Raw genomic sequence first — 18,860 nt, 5'->3', positions numbered from 1 at the left:
GAATGTTGTGTATTTCTAAGAATTTGTCCATTTCTTCCAGGTTGTCTATTTTATTGGCATATAGTTGTTTGTAGTAATCTCTCATGATCTGTTGTATTTCTGCAGTGTCAGTTTTTACCTCTTCTTTTTCATTTCTAATTCTGTTGATTTATGTCTTTGCCCTTTTTTTCCTGATGAGTCTGGCTAATGCTCAATCAATCTTGTTTATCTTCTCAAAGAGCAACCTTTTAGTTTTATTGATCTATGGTATTGTTTCCTTCATTTCTTTTTCATTATTTCTGATCTGATCTTTATGATTTCTTTCCTTCTTCTAACATTGAGGGGTATTTTTTTCTTCCTGTTTGCTTTCAGTGCAAGGTTAGGTTGTTTATTTGAGATGTTTCTTGTTTCTTGAGGTAGTATTGTATTGCCATAAACTTTCTTCTTAGAACGCTTTTGCTGCTTCCCATAGGTTTTGGGTCCTCGTGTTTTCATTGTCATTGTTTTCTAGGTATTTTTTTTGATTTCCTGTTTGATTTCTTCATGATCTCTTGCTTGTTTAGTAGTGTATTGTTTAGCCTCCATATGTTTGTAATTTTTACAGCTTTTTTCCCCTGTAATTGATATCTAGTCTCTTAGTGTTGTGGTTGTAAAAGATGCTTGATATGATTTCAATTTTCTTAAATTTACTGAGGCTTGATGTGTGACACAAAATATGATCTATCCTGGAGAATATTCCATGAACACTTGAGATGAAAGTGTACTCTGTTGTTTTTGGATGGAATGTCTTATAAATACCAATTAAGTCCATCTGGTCTAATGTGTCATTTAAAGCTTGTATTTTCTTATTTATTTTCTGTTTGGATAATCTCTCCATTGGTATAAGTGGGATGTTAAATTTCCCTACTATTACTGTGTTACTGTTGATTTCCCCTTTTATGGCTGTTAACATTTGCCTTATGTATTGAGGTGCTCCTATGTTGGGTGCATAGATATTTACAACTGTTATATCTTCTTCTTGGATTGATCCCCTGATCATTTTGTAGTGTCCTTCCTTGTCTCTTGTTACAGTCTTCATTTTAAATTATTTTTATATCTGTTATGAGTATTGTCACTCTAGCTTTCCTTTGAGTTCCATTTGTATGGAATATCATTTTCCATCCCCTCACCTTCATATGTATGTGCCCCTAAGTCTGAAATGGTTCTCTTTTGGACAGGATATATATGGGTCTTGTTTTTGTATCCAATCAGCCAGCCTGTAGTTTTTGGTTGGGGCAATTAATCCATTTTCCTTTAAGGTAATTATTGATATTTATATTCCTATTACCATTTTCTTAGTTGTTTTGAGTTTGTTTTTATAAGTCTTTTCCTTCTCTTGTATTTCCTGCCTAGAGAAATTCCTTTAGCATTTGTTGTAAAGCCGGTTTGGTGGTGCTGAATTCTCTTACTTTTGCTTCTTTGTAAAGCTTTTTTTTTTTTTTTTTTGACTGTCTTTGGAATTCTTCATTTCATTAAGGTTCTCACAAAATACAAAGCTCAAATGTAACCATCTACGTCCACCACAAAACAGAATCAAGGAAGTGGTTAACACACAAACAATGATCTTTTTCATTTTAAAAAAATATAAATAACAACGTTCAAGGTTTGACAGTTTTCTCCTGTGTGTTTCTCTTTAAGGCTTTATGATGCAGACCCTTAAGTACGCATACCTGTCATCAGGATACACTGCCCACAAGCAGGGAAGGCCACCGTGGGTACATTCCTGAGGGTGACACGCACTTATCCATGTTGCCTCAAGCCTGTGGAAAACTAAAAATCAGACACCGTCCCATCAGTTCACACAGTTTCATTAATTTTCTTTCTACCACGAAGTGACAATAGAAAGGGGTAAGTTCCCAGCGGCATTCAAGCTCTCAGACGATCAATCATGAAGGGCGAGAAGGAAAAGACAGGCCTTTTCCTGGATGGAATTTTTTCCTTTTATCCAGAAAACCCCCCATAACCCATGGAGTTTAAAGGCTGGCTTGTACTGAAACGTTTTTCAGATTAAATAGTGTTGAGTAAAGCTTTTGATTTCTCTGTCGTACCTGAATGAGATCCTTGCTGGGTAGAGTAATCTTTGTTGTGAGTTTTTCCCTTTCATCACTTTAAATATATCCTGCCACTCCCTTCAGGCCTGCAGAGTTGGTTCTGAAAAATCAGCTGCTACCTTTATGGGGATTCCCTTGCATGTTATTTGTTGCTTTTCCTTTGCTGTTTTTAATAATTTTTCTTTGTGTGTATTTTTTGTCAGTTTGGTTAATATGTGTGTCGGCATGTTTCTCCTTGGGTTTATCTTGTGTGGGACTCTTTGTGCTTCTTGGACTTGATTGAGTATTTCCTTTCCCATGTTCAGGAATTTTTCTACTATAATCTCTTCAAATATTTTGTCAGACCCCTTTTATTTTTCTTCTTCTTCTGGGACCCCAATAATTCGAATGCTGTTGTGCTTAATGTTGTCCCAGAGGTCTCTGAGACTGTCCTCCATTCTTTTTTTTTTTTGCTGTACAAGGGCCTCTCACTGTGTGGCCTCTCCCGTTGCGGAGCACAAGCTCCAGATGCGCAGGCTCAGCTGCCATGGCTCACAGGCCCAGCTGCCCCACAGCATGTGGGATCTTCCTGGACTGGGGCACAAACCCTTGTCCCCTGCATCGGCAGGTGGACTCTCAACCACTGTGCCATCAAGGAAGCCCTGTCTTCCATTCGTTTCCTTTATTTTTCTTTATTCTGCTCTGCAGCAGTTATTTCCATCTTTCTTTCTTCCAGCTCACATATCCATTCTTCTGACTCTGTTATTCTTCCTTTGATTCCTTCTAGAATAATTTTAATTTCAGTTATTTGTTGTTCATTACTGTTTGTTTGTTCTTTAGTTCTTCTAGATCCTTGTTAAACTTTTCTTGTATTTTCTCCATTCTGTTTCCAAGATTTTGGATCATGTTTCTTTTCATTACTCTGAATTCTTTTTCAGCTATTTTGCCTATTCACTCTTCATTTATTTGTTCTTGTGGGTATTTATCTTGCCCCTTTGCCTGTAAGATATTTCTGTGTCTTCTAATTTTGTCTAATTTACAGTATTTGAGGTCTCCTTTCCCTAGGCTGCAGGGTCGTATTTCCTCTTGCTTCTGTTCGATGATCCCAGTAGTGGGGTTTGTCCACTGTCTTGTGTAGGCTTCCTTATGGGAGGGACTGGTGCCTGCGTTCTGGTGCCTGGATCTGAGTCTTTTCCCTCTAATGAGCAGGGCCATGTGAGGTGATGTGTTTTGGGCTGTCTGTGAGCTTAGTATGACTTTATGTCATCTGTGTGCTGATGGGTGAATTTGTGTCCCTGTCTTGTTTGTTTTTTGGTGTGAGGCATCTAGTGCTGGAAGCAGTAGGGTGGAGCTGGGTCTTGGATTCAGATAGAGGCCTAATTGAGAGTTCTCAGCGATTAATCTTCTCTGGCGCCAGGAATTCTCTAGTGGTACAGTCTCCTGGATTCAGTGCTCTCACTCCAGAGCTTCAGGCGTGACTTCTGGTCAAGGGACAGAGATCCCCAAATCACTCATCTGACATTAAAGTGGTTTAAAAGAAAAGACTAACAAAACCCCAGAAAAATGGTAAAAGTAAAATCAAACAAACAGAAAGAGAAACAAGGAAACTTGCACACACAATAGAGACAAAAACAGAACCAAGTAAATCAGATAGCAAGAGAACCACCAGACAAACAAAAGAACCCAAGAAGGAAATCAAACAATTAAGAAAAAAGCTGGGGCTTCCCTGGTGGTGCAGTGGTTGAGAGTCTGCCTGCCGATGCAGGGGACACGGGTTCGTGCCCCAGTCCTGGAGGATCCCACATGCTGCCGAGCGGCTGGGCCCGTGAGCCATGGCCGCTGAGCCTGCATGTCCAGAGACTGTGCTCCGCAACGGGAGAGGCCACAACAGTGAGAGGCCCGCGTACCGCAAAAAAAAAAAAAAAAAAAAAAGCTGACAAAATCCCAAAACATAAAACAACACCAAAGTGTCAACTGAAGAATGAAGCAAAGAAACAAAACAAACAGAGAAAAATTATATAAAAAGGAAAAAGAGAATGGGGAAAGAAGACAGAACAACAGAAATCAATGTGGAAGCAGAAATACAAAAAAATAGAATAGAAAATATATTAAAGTAAAAAAAAAAAAAAAGACAAACAAAACCCCAGCAAATGGTAAAAACAAAATCAAACAAACAAAAACAGAAATAAGGAAACACACACGCACCTAAAAGAAACAAAAACAGAGCCAAATACAACAAAATCAAGAGAAAAACAGACAAATAGAATAACTCAAAAATGAAATCAAACAGTTAGGATTAAAACTAACAAAACACATAACCTAAAAAAAAAATCAAACAGTGTGCCAACCGAAGAATAATGTGAGGAAGCAAAACAAACTGATAAAAATGATTTAAAAATTATAAGAATAAAATAAAATACAAAGGGAAAAATCACAGGACAACAGAAAAACAAAGTAGAAATGGAAATATTTTTAAAAAGACAAATATATTAAAGTAAAAGAGGAAGAAAGGAATAAGGGAAAAGAACACAGAACAACAGAAAAGCAAAGTAAAAATAGAAATGTATAAAAAATAAAAGTATGTTATTAAACATGGAGGTCCCAAAAGACTAAAAAAATTTATAAAAAAACTAAAACAACAACAACAAACAAGCAAAATGGAAAGAAAAAGAAACCAGAAAAAACCCCAAAAAGTCTAGAACCAACAACAGAATGAATCAAAACATAATAAAATTAATAATAATAATTATGTTTCCCTGGGGTCTCTGCTGTAAGTTTCCTTGCACACACCATGAGCCACAGTCCACCTCTGCCTCCCCAAGGGAATCTCCTTTGCCTCTGTGCTGGTCTCTAGGCCTGCTGTGGGCCCTGTGGAGACCACTCAGACTCTGATCTGGCCCAATTCCTGTGTGTGCTGCCCCCAAAATCCACAGCTGCCAGAGCTAGACCATTTTCATTTGTGGGAACACTCATTGTCTATTCAGATATTCCATAGATGCATGGTCTACCTAGCTGAACATGGGGATTTAATATGCAGCTTGTGCAGCTGATGTAAAGATTTTTGATCTTCCTTAGTCACCCTGTCCCTGGGGTTCAGCTTTGGTTTTATCCTCACGTCTGGTGTGGTCCACCCACAGAAGTCTGGTCCTGAGGCTTCCTTGGAGGTCTTCGGCCTGCTCCTGTGAGTACTGGGCACAGAGTTGGTATGACTGCTTGGATCATGGGAGCACCAGTGCTGCTACATGCACAGGGAAGCAGGCAGCCATGGGCACAAGATATATGGCCCTAGTGAAGGCCTTTTCTGGCGCCCAGCATAAGGCAAATGAGGGCCAGCCATGGTTTTTGGGTTTATCTTTTGGGTTTACCCAGCCATGCTGGGTTTTTCTGGCACCAAGCAGCAGGCGTGCAAGGGTCAGCCCTGAGAGGACATTTTTTAAAATTGCCCTTTAGCTGGCACATGAGGGCCTGCTCTGCCGGGGCTTTTATTATTTCTTGGCAGCTGGCATGCAAGATGCAGCCCACAGAAGGCTTCTTTTATTGTCATCGGCAGGCACCAGTGTGTGGATGAGAGAGGTTACAATAGTGGCTCCTCACCCTGCATGTTACTCAGCAGTAGTGCCCTGCTTCCATGGCAGTCCAGTCTTCCTCCATAGGCATTTCCTGCTGTAGATTTCCTCCCTCCTGTCCCCTCAATCCGTCTCCCCACAGCCACCAGCACTTCTCGCTCTGGGCCTGTTCTCCAATCCCCATGCACCAGTTCCCAACCTCTTTGCACGACTGTGAAGATATGTCCCAGTCTGGGGCACGTAGGGCCACAGTATGGACCATCTGTGTATTTCTCAGTCTGTCCCATCTGCTATAGATAGGCCACTTCACCCTCTTCTGACAGCCTCAAATGTTACCCTTCTGTCCCAATCGATTTTCCCATCAGAGAGGGGGTTTCCATGTTGGAGAGAGGGTTTCCCTGAATTCGGAAATCTCTCCTCTGCTTCAGGTCCCCCACCGCAGTGTGCAGGTCCCATCCAACTTCCTCTCCTCCTCCTTCTCCCTTCATATTTTCCATCCTACCCAGTTATACAGGGATCTTTATAGTCCTTTCTGGTGTCCAATGTCTTCTGCTAGTGTTCAGCCAGTGTTCTGTGAGAATTGTTGCATCTATAGATATATTCCTGATGCATCCGTGGAGAGAGATGAACTCCACTTCCACCTACTTTTCTGCTATCTTGAATCTCTCTCTCTACAGTGCTGTTTTAATTACTAGAGGTTGTATTATAATCTGAAGTCTATAAGAGTGATACTTCCAGCTTTGTTCTTCTTTTTCAAGATTACTTTGGCAATTTGAGGTCTTTTGTTGTTCCGTATAAATTTTAGGATTATTTGTTCTAGTTCTGTGAAAAATGTCACAGGTATTTTTATAGGGATTGCATTAACTCTCTATTTATTTGGGTAGTATGGCCATTTCAACAATATTAATTCTCCCAATCCAAGAGCAGGGCATAACTTTCCTTTTCTTTGTATCACCTTCAATTTCCCTCATCAATGTTTTATAGTTTTCAGTGTACAGGTCTTTCACTTCCTTGGTTATGCTTCTTCTAGGTATTTTATAATTTTTGATGTGATTTTTTTTTTAAACATCTTTATTGGGGTATAATTGCTTTACAATGGTGTGTTAGTTTCTGCTTTATAACAAAGTGAATCAGCTATACATATACATATATTCCCATATGTCTTCCCTCTTGCATCTCCCTCCCTCCCACTCTCCCCATCCCACCCTTCCAGGCTGTCACAAAGCACCGAGCTAATATCCCTGTGCCTTGCGGCTGCTTCCCCCAGCTATCTACCTTACTACGTTTGTTAGTGTGTATATGTCCATGACTCTCTCGCCCTGTCAAAACTCACCCTTCCCCCTCCCCATATCCTCAAGTCCGTTCTCCAGTAGGTCTGCGTCTTTATTCCTGTCTTACCCCTAGGTTCTTCATGACATTTTTTCCCCTTAAATTCCATATATATGTGTTAGCATACGGTATTTGTCTTTTTCTTTCTGACTTACTTCACTCTGTATGACAGACTCTAGGTCTATCCATCTCATTACAAATAGCTCAATTTCATTTCTTTTTAAGGCTGAGTAATATTCCATTGTGTATATGTGCCACATCTTCTTTATCCATTCATCCGATGATGGGCGCTTAGGTTGTTTCCATCTCCGGGCTATTGTAAATAGAGCTGCAATGAACATTTTGGTACATGACTCTTTTTGAATTTTGGTTTTCTCAGGGTGTATGCCCAGTAGTGGGATTGCTGGGTCATATGGTAATTCTATTTGTAGTTTTCTAAGGAACCTCCATACTGTTCTCCATAGTGGCTGAACCAATTCACATTCCCACCAGCAGTGCAAGAGTGTCCCCTTTTCTCCACACCCTCTCCAGCATTTAGTTTCTAGATTTTTTGATGATGGCCATTCTGACTGGTGTGAGATGATATCTCATTGTAGTTTTGATTTGCATTTCTCTAATGATTAATGATGTTGAGCATTCTTTCACGTGTTTGTTGGCATTCTGTATATCTTCTTTGGAGAAATGTCTATTTAGGTCTTCTGCCCATTTTTGGATGGGGTTGTTTGTTTTTTTGTTATTGAGCTGCATGAGCTGCTTGTAAATTTTGGAGATTAATCCTTTGTCAGTTGTTTCATTTGCAAATGTTTTCTCCCATTCTGAGGGTTGTCTTTTGGTCTTGGTTATGGTTTCCTTTGCTGTGCAAAAGTTTTGAAGTTTCATTAGGTCCCATTTGTTTATTTTTGTTTTTATTTCCATTACTCTAGGAGGTGGGTCAGAAAGGATCTTGCTGTGATTTATGTCATAGAGTGTTCTTCCTATGTTTTCTTCTAAGAGTTTGATAGTTTCTGGCCTTACATTTAGGTCTTTAATCCATTTTGAGCTTATTTTTGTGTATGGTGTTAGGGAGTGATATAATCTCATGCTTTTACATGTACCTGTCCAGTTTTCCCAGCACCATTTATTGAAGAGGCTGTCCTTTCTCCACTGTACATTCCTGCCTCCTTTATCAAAGATAAGGTGTCCATATGTGCGTGGGTTTGTCTCTGGGCTTTCTATCCTGTTCCACTGATCTATCTTTCTGTTTTTGTGCCAGTACCATACTGTCTTGATTACTGTTGCTTTGTAATATAGTCTGAAGTCAGGGAGCCTGATTCCACCAGCTCCTTTATTCGTTCTCAAGATTGCTTTCGTTATTCGGGGTCTTTTGTGTTTCCATACAAATTGCAAAATTTTTTGTTCTAGTTCTGTGAAAAATGCCAGTGGTAGTTTGATAGGGATTGCATTGAATCTATAGATTGCTTCGGGTAGTAGAGTCATTTTCACAATGTTGATTCTTCCCATCCAAGAACATGGTATATCTCTCCATCTATTTGTATCATCTTTAATTTCTTTCATCAGTGTCTTATAATTTTCTGCATACAGGTCTTTCGTATCCTTAGGTAGGTTTATTCCTAGATATTTTATTCTTTTTGTTGCAATGGTAAATGGGAGTGTTTTCTTGATTTCACTTTCAGATTTTTCATCATTAGTATATAGGAATTCCAGAGATTTCTGTGCATTAATTTTGTATCCTGCTACTTTACCAAATTCATTGATTAGCTCTAGTAGTTTTCTGGTAGCATCTTTAGGATTCTCTATGTATAGTATCATGTCATCTGCAAACAGTGACAGCTTTACTTCTTCTTTTCCGATTTGGATTCCTTTTATTTCCTTTTCTTCTCTGATTGCTGTGGCTAAAACTTCCAAAACTATGTTGAATAAGAGTGGTGAGAGTGGGCAACCTTGTCTTGTTCCTGATCTTAGTGGAAATGCTTTCAGTTTTTCACCATTGAGGATGATGTTTGCTGTGGGCTTGTCATATATGGCCTTTATTATGTTGAGGAAAGTTCCCTCTATGCCTACTTTCTGGAGGGTTTTTATCATAAATGGGTGTTGAATTTTGTCGAAAGCTTTCTCTGCATCTATTGAGATGATCATATGGTTTTTCTCCTTCAATTTGTTAATATGGTTTATCACATTGATAGATTTGCGTATATTGAAGAATCCTTGCATTCCTGGAATAAACCCCACTTGATCATGGTGTATGATCCTTTTAATGTGCTGTTGGATTCTGTTTGCTAGTATTTTGTTGAGGATTTTTGCATCTATGTTCATCAGTGATATTGGCCTGTAGTTTTCTTTCTTTGTGACATCCTTGTCTGGTTTTGGTATCAAGGTGATGGTGGCCTCGTAGAAGGAATTTGGGAGTGTTCCTCCCTCTGCTATATTTTGGAAGAGTTCGAGAAGGATAAGTGTTAGCTCTTCTCTAAACGTTTGATAGAATTCACCTGTGAAGCCATCTGGTCCTGGGCTTTTGTTTGTTGGAAGGTTTTTAATCACAGTTTCAATTTCAGTGCTTGTGATTGGTCTGTTCATATTTTCTATTTCTTCCTGATTCAGTCTTCGCAGGTTGTGCATTTCTAAGAATTTGTCCATTTCTTCCAGATTGTCCATTTTATTGGCATAGAGTTGCTTGTAGTAATCTCTCATGATTTTTTTTATTTCTGCAGTGTCAGTTGTTACTTCTCCTTTTTCATTTCTAATTCTATTGATTTGAGTCTTCTCCCTTTTTTTCTTGATGAATCTGGCTAGTGGTTTATCTATTTTGTTTATCTTCTCAAAGAACCAGCTTTTAGTTTTATTGATCTTTGCTATTGTTTCCTTCATTTCTTTTTCATTTATTTCTGATCTGATTTTTATGATTTCTTTCCTTCTGCTAGCTTTGGGGTTTTTTTGTTCTTCTTTCTCTAATTGCTTCAGGTGCAAGGTTAGGTTGTTTATTCGAGATGTTTCCTGCTTCTTAAGGTGGGCTTGTATTGCTATAAACGTCCCCCTTAGAACTGCTTTTGCTGCATCCCATAGGATTTGGGTCGTTGTGTCTCCATTGTCATTTGTTTCTAGGTATTTTTTTATTTCCTCTTTGATTTCTTCAGTGATCACTTCATTATTAAGTAGTGTATTGTTTAGCCTCCATGTGTTTGTATTTTTTACAGAGCTTTTCCTGTAATTGATATCTAGTCTCATGGCATTGTGGTCAGAAAAGATACTTGATACAGTTTCAGTTTTCTTAAATTTACCAAGGCTTGATTTGTGACCCAAGATATGATCTATCCTGGAGAATGTTCCATGAGCACTTGAGAAAAATGTGTATTCTGTTGTTTTTGGATGGAGTGTCTTATAAATATCAATTAAGTCCATCTTGTTTAATGTATCATTTAAAGCTTGTGTTTCCTTATTTATTTTCATTTTGGATGATCTGTCCATGGGTGAAAGTGGGGTGTTAAAGTCCCCTACTATGAATGTGTTACTGTTGATCTCCCCTTTTATGGTTGTTAGTATTTGCCTTATGTATTGAGGTGCTCCTATGTTGGGTGCATAAATATTTACGATTGTTATATCTTCTTCTTGGATCGATCCCTTGATCATTATGTAGTGTCCTTCTTTGTCCCTTTTAATAGTCCTTATTTTAAAGTCTATTTTGTCTGATATGAGAATTGCTACTCCAGCTTTCTTTTGGTTTCCATTTGCATGGAATATCTTTTTCCATCCCCTTACTTTAGGTCTGTATGTGTCTCTAGGTCTGAAGTGGGTCTCTTGTAGACAGCATATATAAGGGTCTTGTTTTTGTATCCATTCAGCCAATCTGTGTCTTTTGGTGGGAGCATTTAGTCCATTTACATTTAAGGTAATTATCGATATGTATGTTCCTATTTCCATTTTCTATATTGTTTTGGGTTCGCTACTATAGGTCGTTTCCTTCTCTTGTGTTTCATGTCTAGAGAAGTTCCTTTAGCATTTGTTGTAAAGCTGGTTTGATGGTGCTGAACTCTCTCAGCTTTTGCTTGTCTGTAAAGGTTTTAATATCTCCATCAAATGTGAATGAGATCCTTGCTGGGTAGAGTAGTCTTGGTTGCAGGCTTTTCTCCTTCATCACTTTCAGTATGTCCTGCCACTCCCTTCTGGCTTGTAGGGTTTCTTCTGAGAGATCAGCTGTTAACCTTATGGGGATTCCCTTGTGTGTTATTTGTTGTTTTTCCCTTGCTGCTTTTAATATGCTTTCTTTGTATTTAATTTTTGATGGTTTGATTAATATGTGTCTTGGCGTGTTTCTCCTTGTATTTATCCTGTATGGGACTCTCTGTGCTTCCTGGACTTGATTAACTATTTCCTTTCCCATATTAGGGAATTTTTCAACTATAATCTCTTCAAATATTTTCTCAGTCCCTTTCTTTCTTTCTTCTTCTTCTGGAACCCCTATAATTCGAATGTTGGTGCATTTAATGTTGTCCCAGAGCTCTCTGAGACTGTCCTCAGTTCTTTTCATTCTTTTTTCTTTATTCTGCTCTGCAGTAGTTATTTCCGCTACTTTATCTTCCAGGTCACTTATCCGTTCTTCTGCCTCAGTTATTCTGCTATTGATCCTATCTAGAGTGATTTTAATTTCATTTATTGCATTGTTCATCGTTGCTTGTTTCATCTTTATTTCTTGTAGGACCTTGTTAACTGTTTCTTGCATTTTGTCCATTCTACTTCCAAGATTTCAGATCATCCTTACTATCATTATTCTGAGTTCTTTTTCAGGTAGATTGCCTATTTCCTCTTCATTTGTTAGGTCTGGTGGGTTTTTATCTTGCTCCTTCATCTGCTGTGTGTTTTTCTGTCTTCTCATTTTGCTTATCTTACTGTGTTTGGGGTCTCCTTTTTGCAGGCTGCACTTTCGTAGTTCCCGTTGTTTTTGATGTCTGTCTCCAGTGGCTGAGGTTGGTTTAGTGGGTTGTGTAGGCTTCCTGGTGGAGGGGACTAGTGCCTGTGTTGTGCTGGATGAGGCTGGATCCTATCTCTCTAGTGGGCAGGTTCACGTCTGGTGGTGTGTTTTGGGGTGTCTGTGGCCTTATTATGATTTTAGGCAGCCCCTCTGCTAATGGGTGGGGTTGTGTTCCTGTTTTGCTAGTTGTTTGGCATAGGTTGTCCAGCACTGTGGCTTGCTGGTCGTTGAGTGAAGCTGGGTGCTGGTGTTAAGATGGAGGTCTCTGGGAGATTTCCACCGTTTAATATTATGTGGAGCTGGGAGGTCTCTTGTTGACCAGTGTCCTGAAGTTGGCTCTCCTACCTCAGAGGCAGAGCCCTGACTCCTGGCTGGAGCACCAAGAGCCTTTCATCCACACGGCTCAGAATAAAAGGGAGAAAAAGTAGAGAGAATTAGTAGAAGTATGAGTAAAGAAAGAAGGAAAGGAGGGAAGGAAGGAAGAAAGAAGCAAAGAAGGAAAGAAAGGAGGGAGGGAGGGAGGAAGGAAGGAAGGAGGGAAAGAAGGAAAAAAGACAGAAAGATGATACAGTAAAAATAAAATAAAGTATAATATAGTTATTGAATTAAAAAATATTTAGAAAAAAAAGAAAAAAAAAGGATGGATAGAACCTTAGGACAAATGTTGGAAGCAAAGCTATACAGAGAAAATCTTACACAGAAGCATACACATACACTTTTACAAAAAGAGGTAAAGGGGGAAAAATCATAAATCCTGTTCCCAGAGACCACCTCCTCAATTTGGGGTGATTCATTGTCTAAAGGAGGGAAGGAAGGAAGGAAAGAAAGAAAGAACGAAGGTAAAGTATAATAAAGTTATTACAATTAAACTTAATTATTAAGAAAAAGAATTTTTTAAAAAAAATCATGGACGGATAGAGCCCTAGGACAAATGGTGGAAGCAAGAGTATACAGACAAGATCTCACACAGAAGCATACACGTACACATTCACATAAAGAGGAAAAGGGAAAAGAATCATAGATCTCGCTCCTAAATTCCACCTCTTCAATTTGGGATCATTCCTTGTCTATTAAGGTATTCCACAGATGCAGGGTATATCAAGTTGATTGTGGAGCTTTAATCCGCTACTTCTGTGGCTGCTGGGAGAGATTTCCCTTTCTCCTCTTTGTTCTCACAGCTCACAGGAGCTCAGCTTTGGATTTGGCCCTGCCTCTGCGTGTAGGTCGCTGGAGGGCGTCTGTTTTTTCGCTCAGACAGGACGGGGTTAAAGGAGCCGCTGATTCGGGGCCTCCGGCTCACTCAGGCCGGGGGTTGGGGGATGGGGGAAGGAGGGGCACTGCGTGCGGGGCCGGCCTGCGGCGGCAGAGGCGGCGTGACGTTGCACCAGCCTGAGGCCCGCCGTGCGTTGTCCCAGGGAAGTTGTCCCTGGATCCCGGGAACCTGGCAGTGGCGGGCTGCACAGGCTGTGCGGAAGAGGGGTGTGGAGAGTGACCTGTGCTCGCACACAGGCCCCTTGGTGGCGGCAGCAGCAGCCTTAGCGTCTCCCGCCCGTCTCTGGGGTCCGCGGTTTTAGCCGCGGCTCGCGCCCGTCTCTGGGTTTCGCGCTTTTAGCCGCGTCTCGCGCCCATCTCTGGGGTTCGCGCTTTTAGCCGCGGCTCGCGCCCGTCTCTGGAGATCCTTTAAGCAGCGCTCTTAAACCCCTGTCCTCGCGCACCAGGAAACAAAGAGGGAAGAAAAAGTCTCTTGCCTCTTCGGCAGGTCCAGGCTTTTCCCCGAACTCCCTCCCGGCTAGTCGTGGTGCACTAACCCCTTCAGGCTATGTTCAAGCCGCCAACCCCAGTCCTCTCCCTGAGCTCCGTCCAAAACCAAAACCCGAACCTCAGCTCGCAGCCCCGCCTGCCCCGGCGGGTGAGCAGACAAGCCTCTCGGGTTGGTGAGTGCTGGTCGGCACCGATCGTCTGTGCAGGAATCTCCCCGCTTTGCCCTCCGCACCCGTCTCTGTGCACTACTCCGCGGTCCCGAAACTGCCCCCTCCGCCTCCCGCAGTCTCCGCCCGCGGAGGGGCTTCCTAGTGTGTGGAAACTTTTCCTCCTTCACAGCTCCCTCCCACTGGTGCAGGTGCCGTCCTTATTCTTTTGTCTCTGTTTTTTCTTTTTTTCTTTTGCCCTACCCAGGTACGTGGGGAGTTTCTTGCCTTTTGGGAGGTCTGAGGTCTTCTGCGAGCCTTCAGTAGGAGTTCTGTAGGAGTTGTTCCACGTGTGGATGTATTTCTGGTGTATCCGTGGGGAGGAAGGCGATCTCCGCGTCTTACTCTTCCGCCATCTTCAAGGTCCCCCCTTGATGTGATTTTAAACAGAATTTTTTTTTGCTTTCTAGTTCTGTTATTTCATTATTAGTGTATAGAAAAGGAACAGATTTTTGTATATTAATCTTGTATGCTGCAACATTGCTGAATTTATTCTAACAGGTTTTTTGGTGAAGATTTTAGGGTTTTCTATATACAAATCATGTCATCTGCAAGTAGTGACAGTATAAATTCTTCTCACCAGAAGACTGCCAGTAGATCCACGACCCACAGCCCTGCAACCACACTCCCAGGAAACTGGCTCTGCCAACCAGTGGGAAAGCCACAGGAAAACCCAGGGCTCTGCAGTCAGCCATGTTTTAACCTGGGCCTACCCAGGTTAAAACCTTGTGTGCAGAAGCCTCCACACAAGGCAATACCTGGCAACCAACAAGACTGGAGGCCAGCCACACCTACCATAACACCTACAGTAGTCAGCCCACCAAAAGAGAAGGACCCATGCAGCCCACAATAGAGGACATCCCTAGAGCATATAGCTGTGGTGACCAGAGGGCAGTGTGCTGCTGTGACACATAGGACATCACCTACAAAAGGCCACATTCAAAAGTCAAGAAATGTAACCAACTTACCAAATACATAGAAATAAAAACAGCAAATTAGAAAAATAAAGCAACAGAAGAATATGTCCCAAACAAAGGAACAAGATAAAACACCAGAATAAGAATTAAATAAAGTGAAAATAAGCAATCTACTTGAAAAAGAGTTCAAGGTAATGATAGTAAAGACATTCAAAGAACAGAAGGAAAGATTGGATGAACTAAGTGAGAAGTTAAACGTTTCCCAAGATGGCAGAATAAGAGGACCAGAGTTTACCTCTCCCCACAAGTACATCAAGAACACATCTACAAATAGAAGAATTCTCACTGAGCACTTGCTGAACACTAACAGAGGACCTGAGACACCTAAAAGGATAAGAAAAGGTCCCCGAATAACTGGGTAGGACAAAAGAGAGAAAATAAAAATAAAGAAAACAGGAAATGGGATGGGACGTCGGTCCCTGGTGGGGAGATGGAGAGGAAATGTTCTCACAATCAGAGAAGACTCCTCACTGGTGAGATCAGCTGAGATAAAAGGGGAGATTTGGTGGCTGTCAGAGGAAAGAGCAGCAATTGGTCTATGGCAGGGAGGAAAGAGTGAGACTTACACAGATAGTCAGTGTCACAGCCCTGTGCACCCCAGCCTGAGACGGGTGTCTGCCAGTGCTGACAGGGTCTGGGTGCTGGAATGTGGTGTTTGGAGAGCAGACCCAGGGAGAGAACTGCTGTTGGCTGCACAGAGACAGCCTGAGGGGACAGGAGTGAGGAAATCCATAACCAGGAATGCTCCTGGAGGAAGCCTGGGCTGCCATAGAAGTGAAGCGCCATTGCAGAGTGATGCATGAAGGGCAGGGTCACCATCAAAACTCTCTCCCCACATGCCAGCCCCCGCCTCCACAGGCACTAGGAGAGACTCCTGCCAGAGAAAATGCATGCACCCCAATCGTTGCCAACGTCTCCCCCTCCCACCTGAATGAGTATGCACACTCCAGTCAGCCACCACCCCCAATTCCTCCTTCAGAAACAGACCTGTGAGCCTGGGGTCGCTGTATCGGATCCCTCTTGCCTGGGCAGGGAACAGACGGCTGTAGGTGACCCATACAGAGAGGTGGGGCTGAAACCAAACCTGAACTCCAAGAGATGTGTGACTAAGGAAGCAGAGCTGAAATCTCTCCTTGAAGCAGTGCAAACCATGGATTAAGACCCTGTGACTGGAATGGTTAATTCAGCACATGCAGAACATCTGAATGGACATCAAATGCTCCTACAGCCAAGACAGGTCTAACTTCAACAGCTATAGACTTTGTGGGGACATAAATGTGGGGGTTGGGACAGGTCAGAGAGTAAGCTGTCCCCATAGCACCCAAAGCAGGTCCAGATCCATAATTACTGCAATCCTTGGACCTGACTTCAGTGGATCTACATTGGGGCTTGGGGAAAACAACATCTGAGAGACAATAGGGCCAGCCACTGGCATATCCACAGGTAAGGTGGGACAGGGAGCAGTGCCTACAACAGTGTAAGCTGAGAGCTTGCACAACAGGTAAAAGGTGACACCACAGAGCACACACACAGGTGAACTCCTCCAGAGGAGGAAGACTCAGTGGCTTCCGCCCAAGTGGGAGTGGTCCAATCCCACCTATATCACACTGCAGAACAAAAACAAAGCTAAGAAACAGATCTGGGGGCCTCTAACCCAAGAATTAGGGAGCAGACCTCACTTCTTTTTTTTTTTTTTTTTTTGGGGTTTTTTTTTTGGCGGTACACGGGCCTCTCACTGCTGCGGCCTCTCCCGTTGCAGAGCACAGGCTCCGGACGCGCAGGCTCAGCGGCCATGGCTCACGGGCCCAGCCGCTCCACGGCATGTGGGATCTTCCCGGACCGGGGCACGAACCCGTGTCCCCTGCATGGGCAGGCGGACTCTCAACCACTGCGCCACCAGGGAAGCCCCAGACCTCACTTCTGACAGGGCAGTGAACATCACAGAGCAAAGGGGAAGCCCTGCTCAATATTCAGTGCAGGCTTTGGTCATCACAACATCAGTCACACCTCCTATAAAGGGGATAGCAGCCAATATACATTGAGGAAAGAGGTGGCAGATATCTATATTAAAAACAACCCTCAGGAGGAGCTTCAAGATGGCGAAAGAGTAAAACGTGGAGATCACCTTCCTCCCCACAAATATATCAGAAATACATCTACATGTGGAATAACTCCTGCAGAACACCTACTGAACGCTGGCAGAAGACAGACATCTGAAAAGGTCAGAAACTCCCCACGAACCTGGGTATGGCAAAAGAAAAAAGAGAAAACAGAGGCAAAAGAATAGGGACGGGACCTGCACCAGTGGGAGGGAGCTGTGAAGGAGGAAAGGAAGACTTTCCACTCACGGAGACTGCGGGTGGTGGAGGGGGCAAGCTTCGGAGCCACAGAGGAGAGTGCAGCAACAGGGGTATGGAGGGCAAAGCAGAGACATTCCCGCAAAGAGGATCGGTGCCGACCAGCACTCACCAGCCCTAGAGGCTTGTTTGCTCACCCGCCAGGGCGGGCAGGTGATGGGAGCTGAGGCTCCAGATTCGGTTGTATTTCAGGGAGAGGACTGGGTTTGGTTGTGTGAACACAGCCTGAAGGGGGTTAGTGCACCACAGGTAGCTGGGAGTGAGTCTGGGAAAATGTCTGGAGCTGTCAAAGAGGCAAGAGATTTTTCTTTTTTCTTATTTTTTATAGTTTAATGTATTTTAATAGCAAACTTACAGAAACAGCACAGAAGACAGACAACATCAAAAACTCAGTTAGAAAGTATAGTGAATGGATGGAATCTACTGTATGATAAAAATGCTACAAACACCATTTAGTTGCAGTCAATAAGAATTTTACTTGTTTTAAAAAAAATCCAAATGATGGCATTGTCCAGAAAAATTTAACAGGTTTATTTATAATTGTTATAAAGTTGAACTGCTGAAACTTGTTCACTGAAACATTTTGACTTGCATTAATGTTTTATGTCCCCGCATTTATATTAAAAATTCACACACAAATGAAAATGGTAAAACTGCCAATACCTGATTTCTGTCCCCCATTTTTCCACCTGCAATCATATACTTAGGTACCTTTTGACCCCACCGGGGCGGGGGGGATCTAACGTTCAGAACTACCAATAACAGGAAGAGAATTTTTTTTTTTAAAGAATGAAATGTTTCGCATTATAGTGGATTCTTAAGCACGTTCTCCACGTATGCAGCATGCTAGCTGGATGTCTTTTGGCATAATCGTTACACGTTTGGCATGGATAGCACACAGGTTGGTGTCTTCAAAAAAGCCAACCAGATAGGCCTCAGTTGCCTCCTGCAAAGCACCAATAGCTGCACTCTGGAAGCACAGATCTGTTTTGAAGTCCTGAGCAATTTCCCGCACCAGACTCTGGAAGGGAAGTTTGCGAATCAGAAGTTCAGTGGACTTCTGATAACGTCTAACTTCACAGAGTGCCATGGTACCAGGCCTGTAACGATGAGGTTTCTTCACCCCTCCAGTAGAGGGCGCACTCTTGTGAGCGGCTTTTGTAGCCGGTTTCTTCCTCGGTGCTTTACTACCGGTCGATTTGTGGGCAGTCTCCTTTGTACGAGCCATGGTATAAAGACCTCCTTACTTACCTCCCTTCTCCTTCGGCTGAAGCTCAGCGAGCTAGAGGCGGCGCTGGCATCAGAGAGTGACAGTGGTGTGGTGGCAGCAGTGAACACAATTAAGAGACTTTTTCTTGCCTCTTTGTTTCACGATGCGGGAGGAGAGGGGATTAAGATCGCCGCTTAAACAAGTTCCAGAGATGGGCACGAGCCACAGCTATCAGCATGGACCACAGAGATGGGCACGAGATGCCAAGGCTGCTGCTGCAGCCACCAAGAAGTCTGTGAGCAAGCACAGGTCACTATCCACACCTCCCTCCCTGGAGCCTGTGCAGCCGGTCACTGCCAGGGTCACATGATTCAGGGAAAGTTTCCCCGGGAGAACACAGGGCATGCCTCACACTGGTGCAACGTCACGCCAGCCTCTGCCAC

General features: G+C 42.6%; 1 protein-coding gene across 1 annotated transcript; it reads right to left on the bottom strand.

Annotated features, from left to right (window-relative positions):
- Positions 1-17,980: 17,980 nt before the first annotated feature.
- On the bottom strand, positions 17,981-18,450 carry LOC116748062 (histone H3.3A-like). Its single transcript, XM_032620893.1, has one exon. It carries the CDS (start codon positions 18,433-18,435, stop codon positions 18,025-18,027), a length of 411 nt encoding a protein of 136 aa, XP_032476784.1. The 5' UTR covers positions 18,436-18,450; the 3' UTR covers positions 17,981-18,024.
- Between the last annotated feature and the right edge of the window lie 410 nt (positions 18,451-18,860).

Source organism: Phocoena sinus, chromosome X (genome assembly GCF_008692025.1).
Source record: "Phocoena sinus isolate mPhoSin1 chromosome X, mPhoSin1.pri, whole genome shotgun sequence".
Lineage (NCBI taxonomy): Eukaryota > Metazoa > Chordata > Mammalia > Artiodactyla > Phocoenidae > Phocoena > Phocoena sinus.
The sequence above is the reverse complement of the archived record's forward strand: the minus strand, read 5'-3'. Positions and strand labels throughout refer to the sequence as shown.

What these genes read in the sequence shown, in the direction of transcription:
- LOC116748062 (XM_032620893.1), bottom strand. Translation starts at nt 18,435, where the DNA reads ATGGCTCGTACAAAGGAGACTGCCCACAAATCGACCGGTAGTAAAGCA.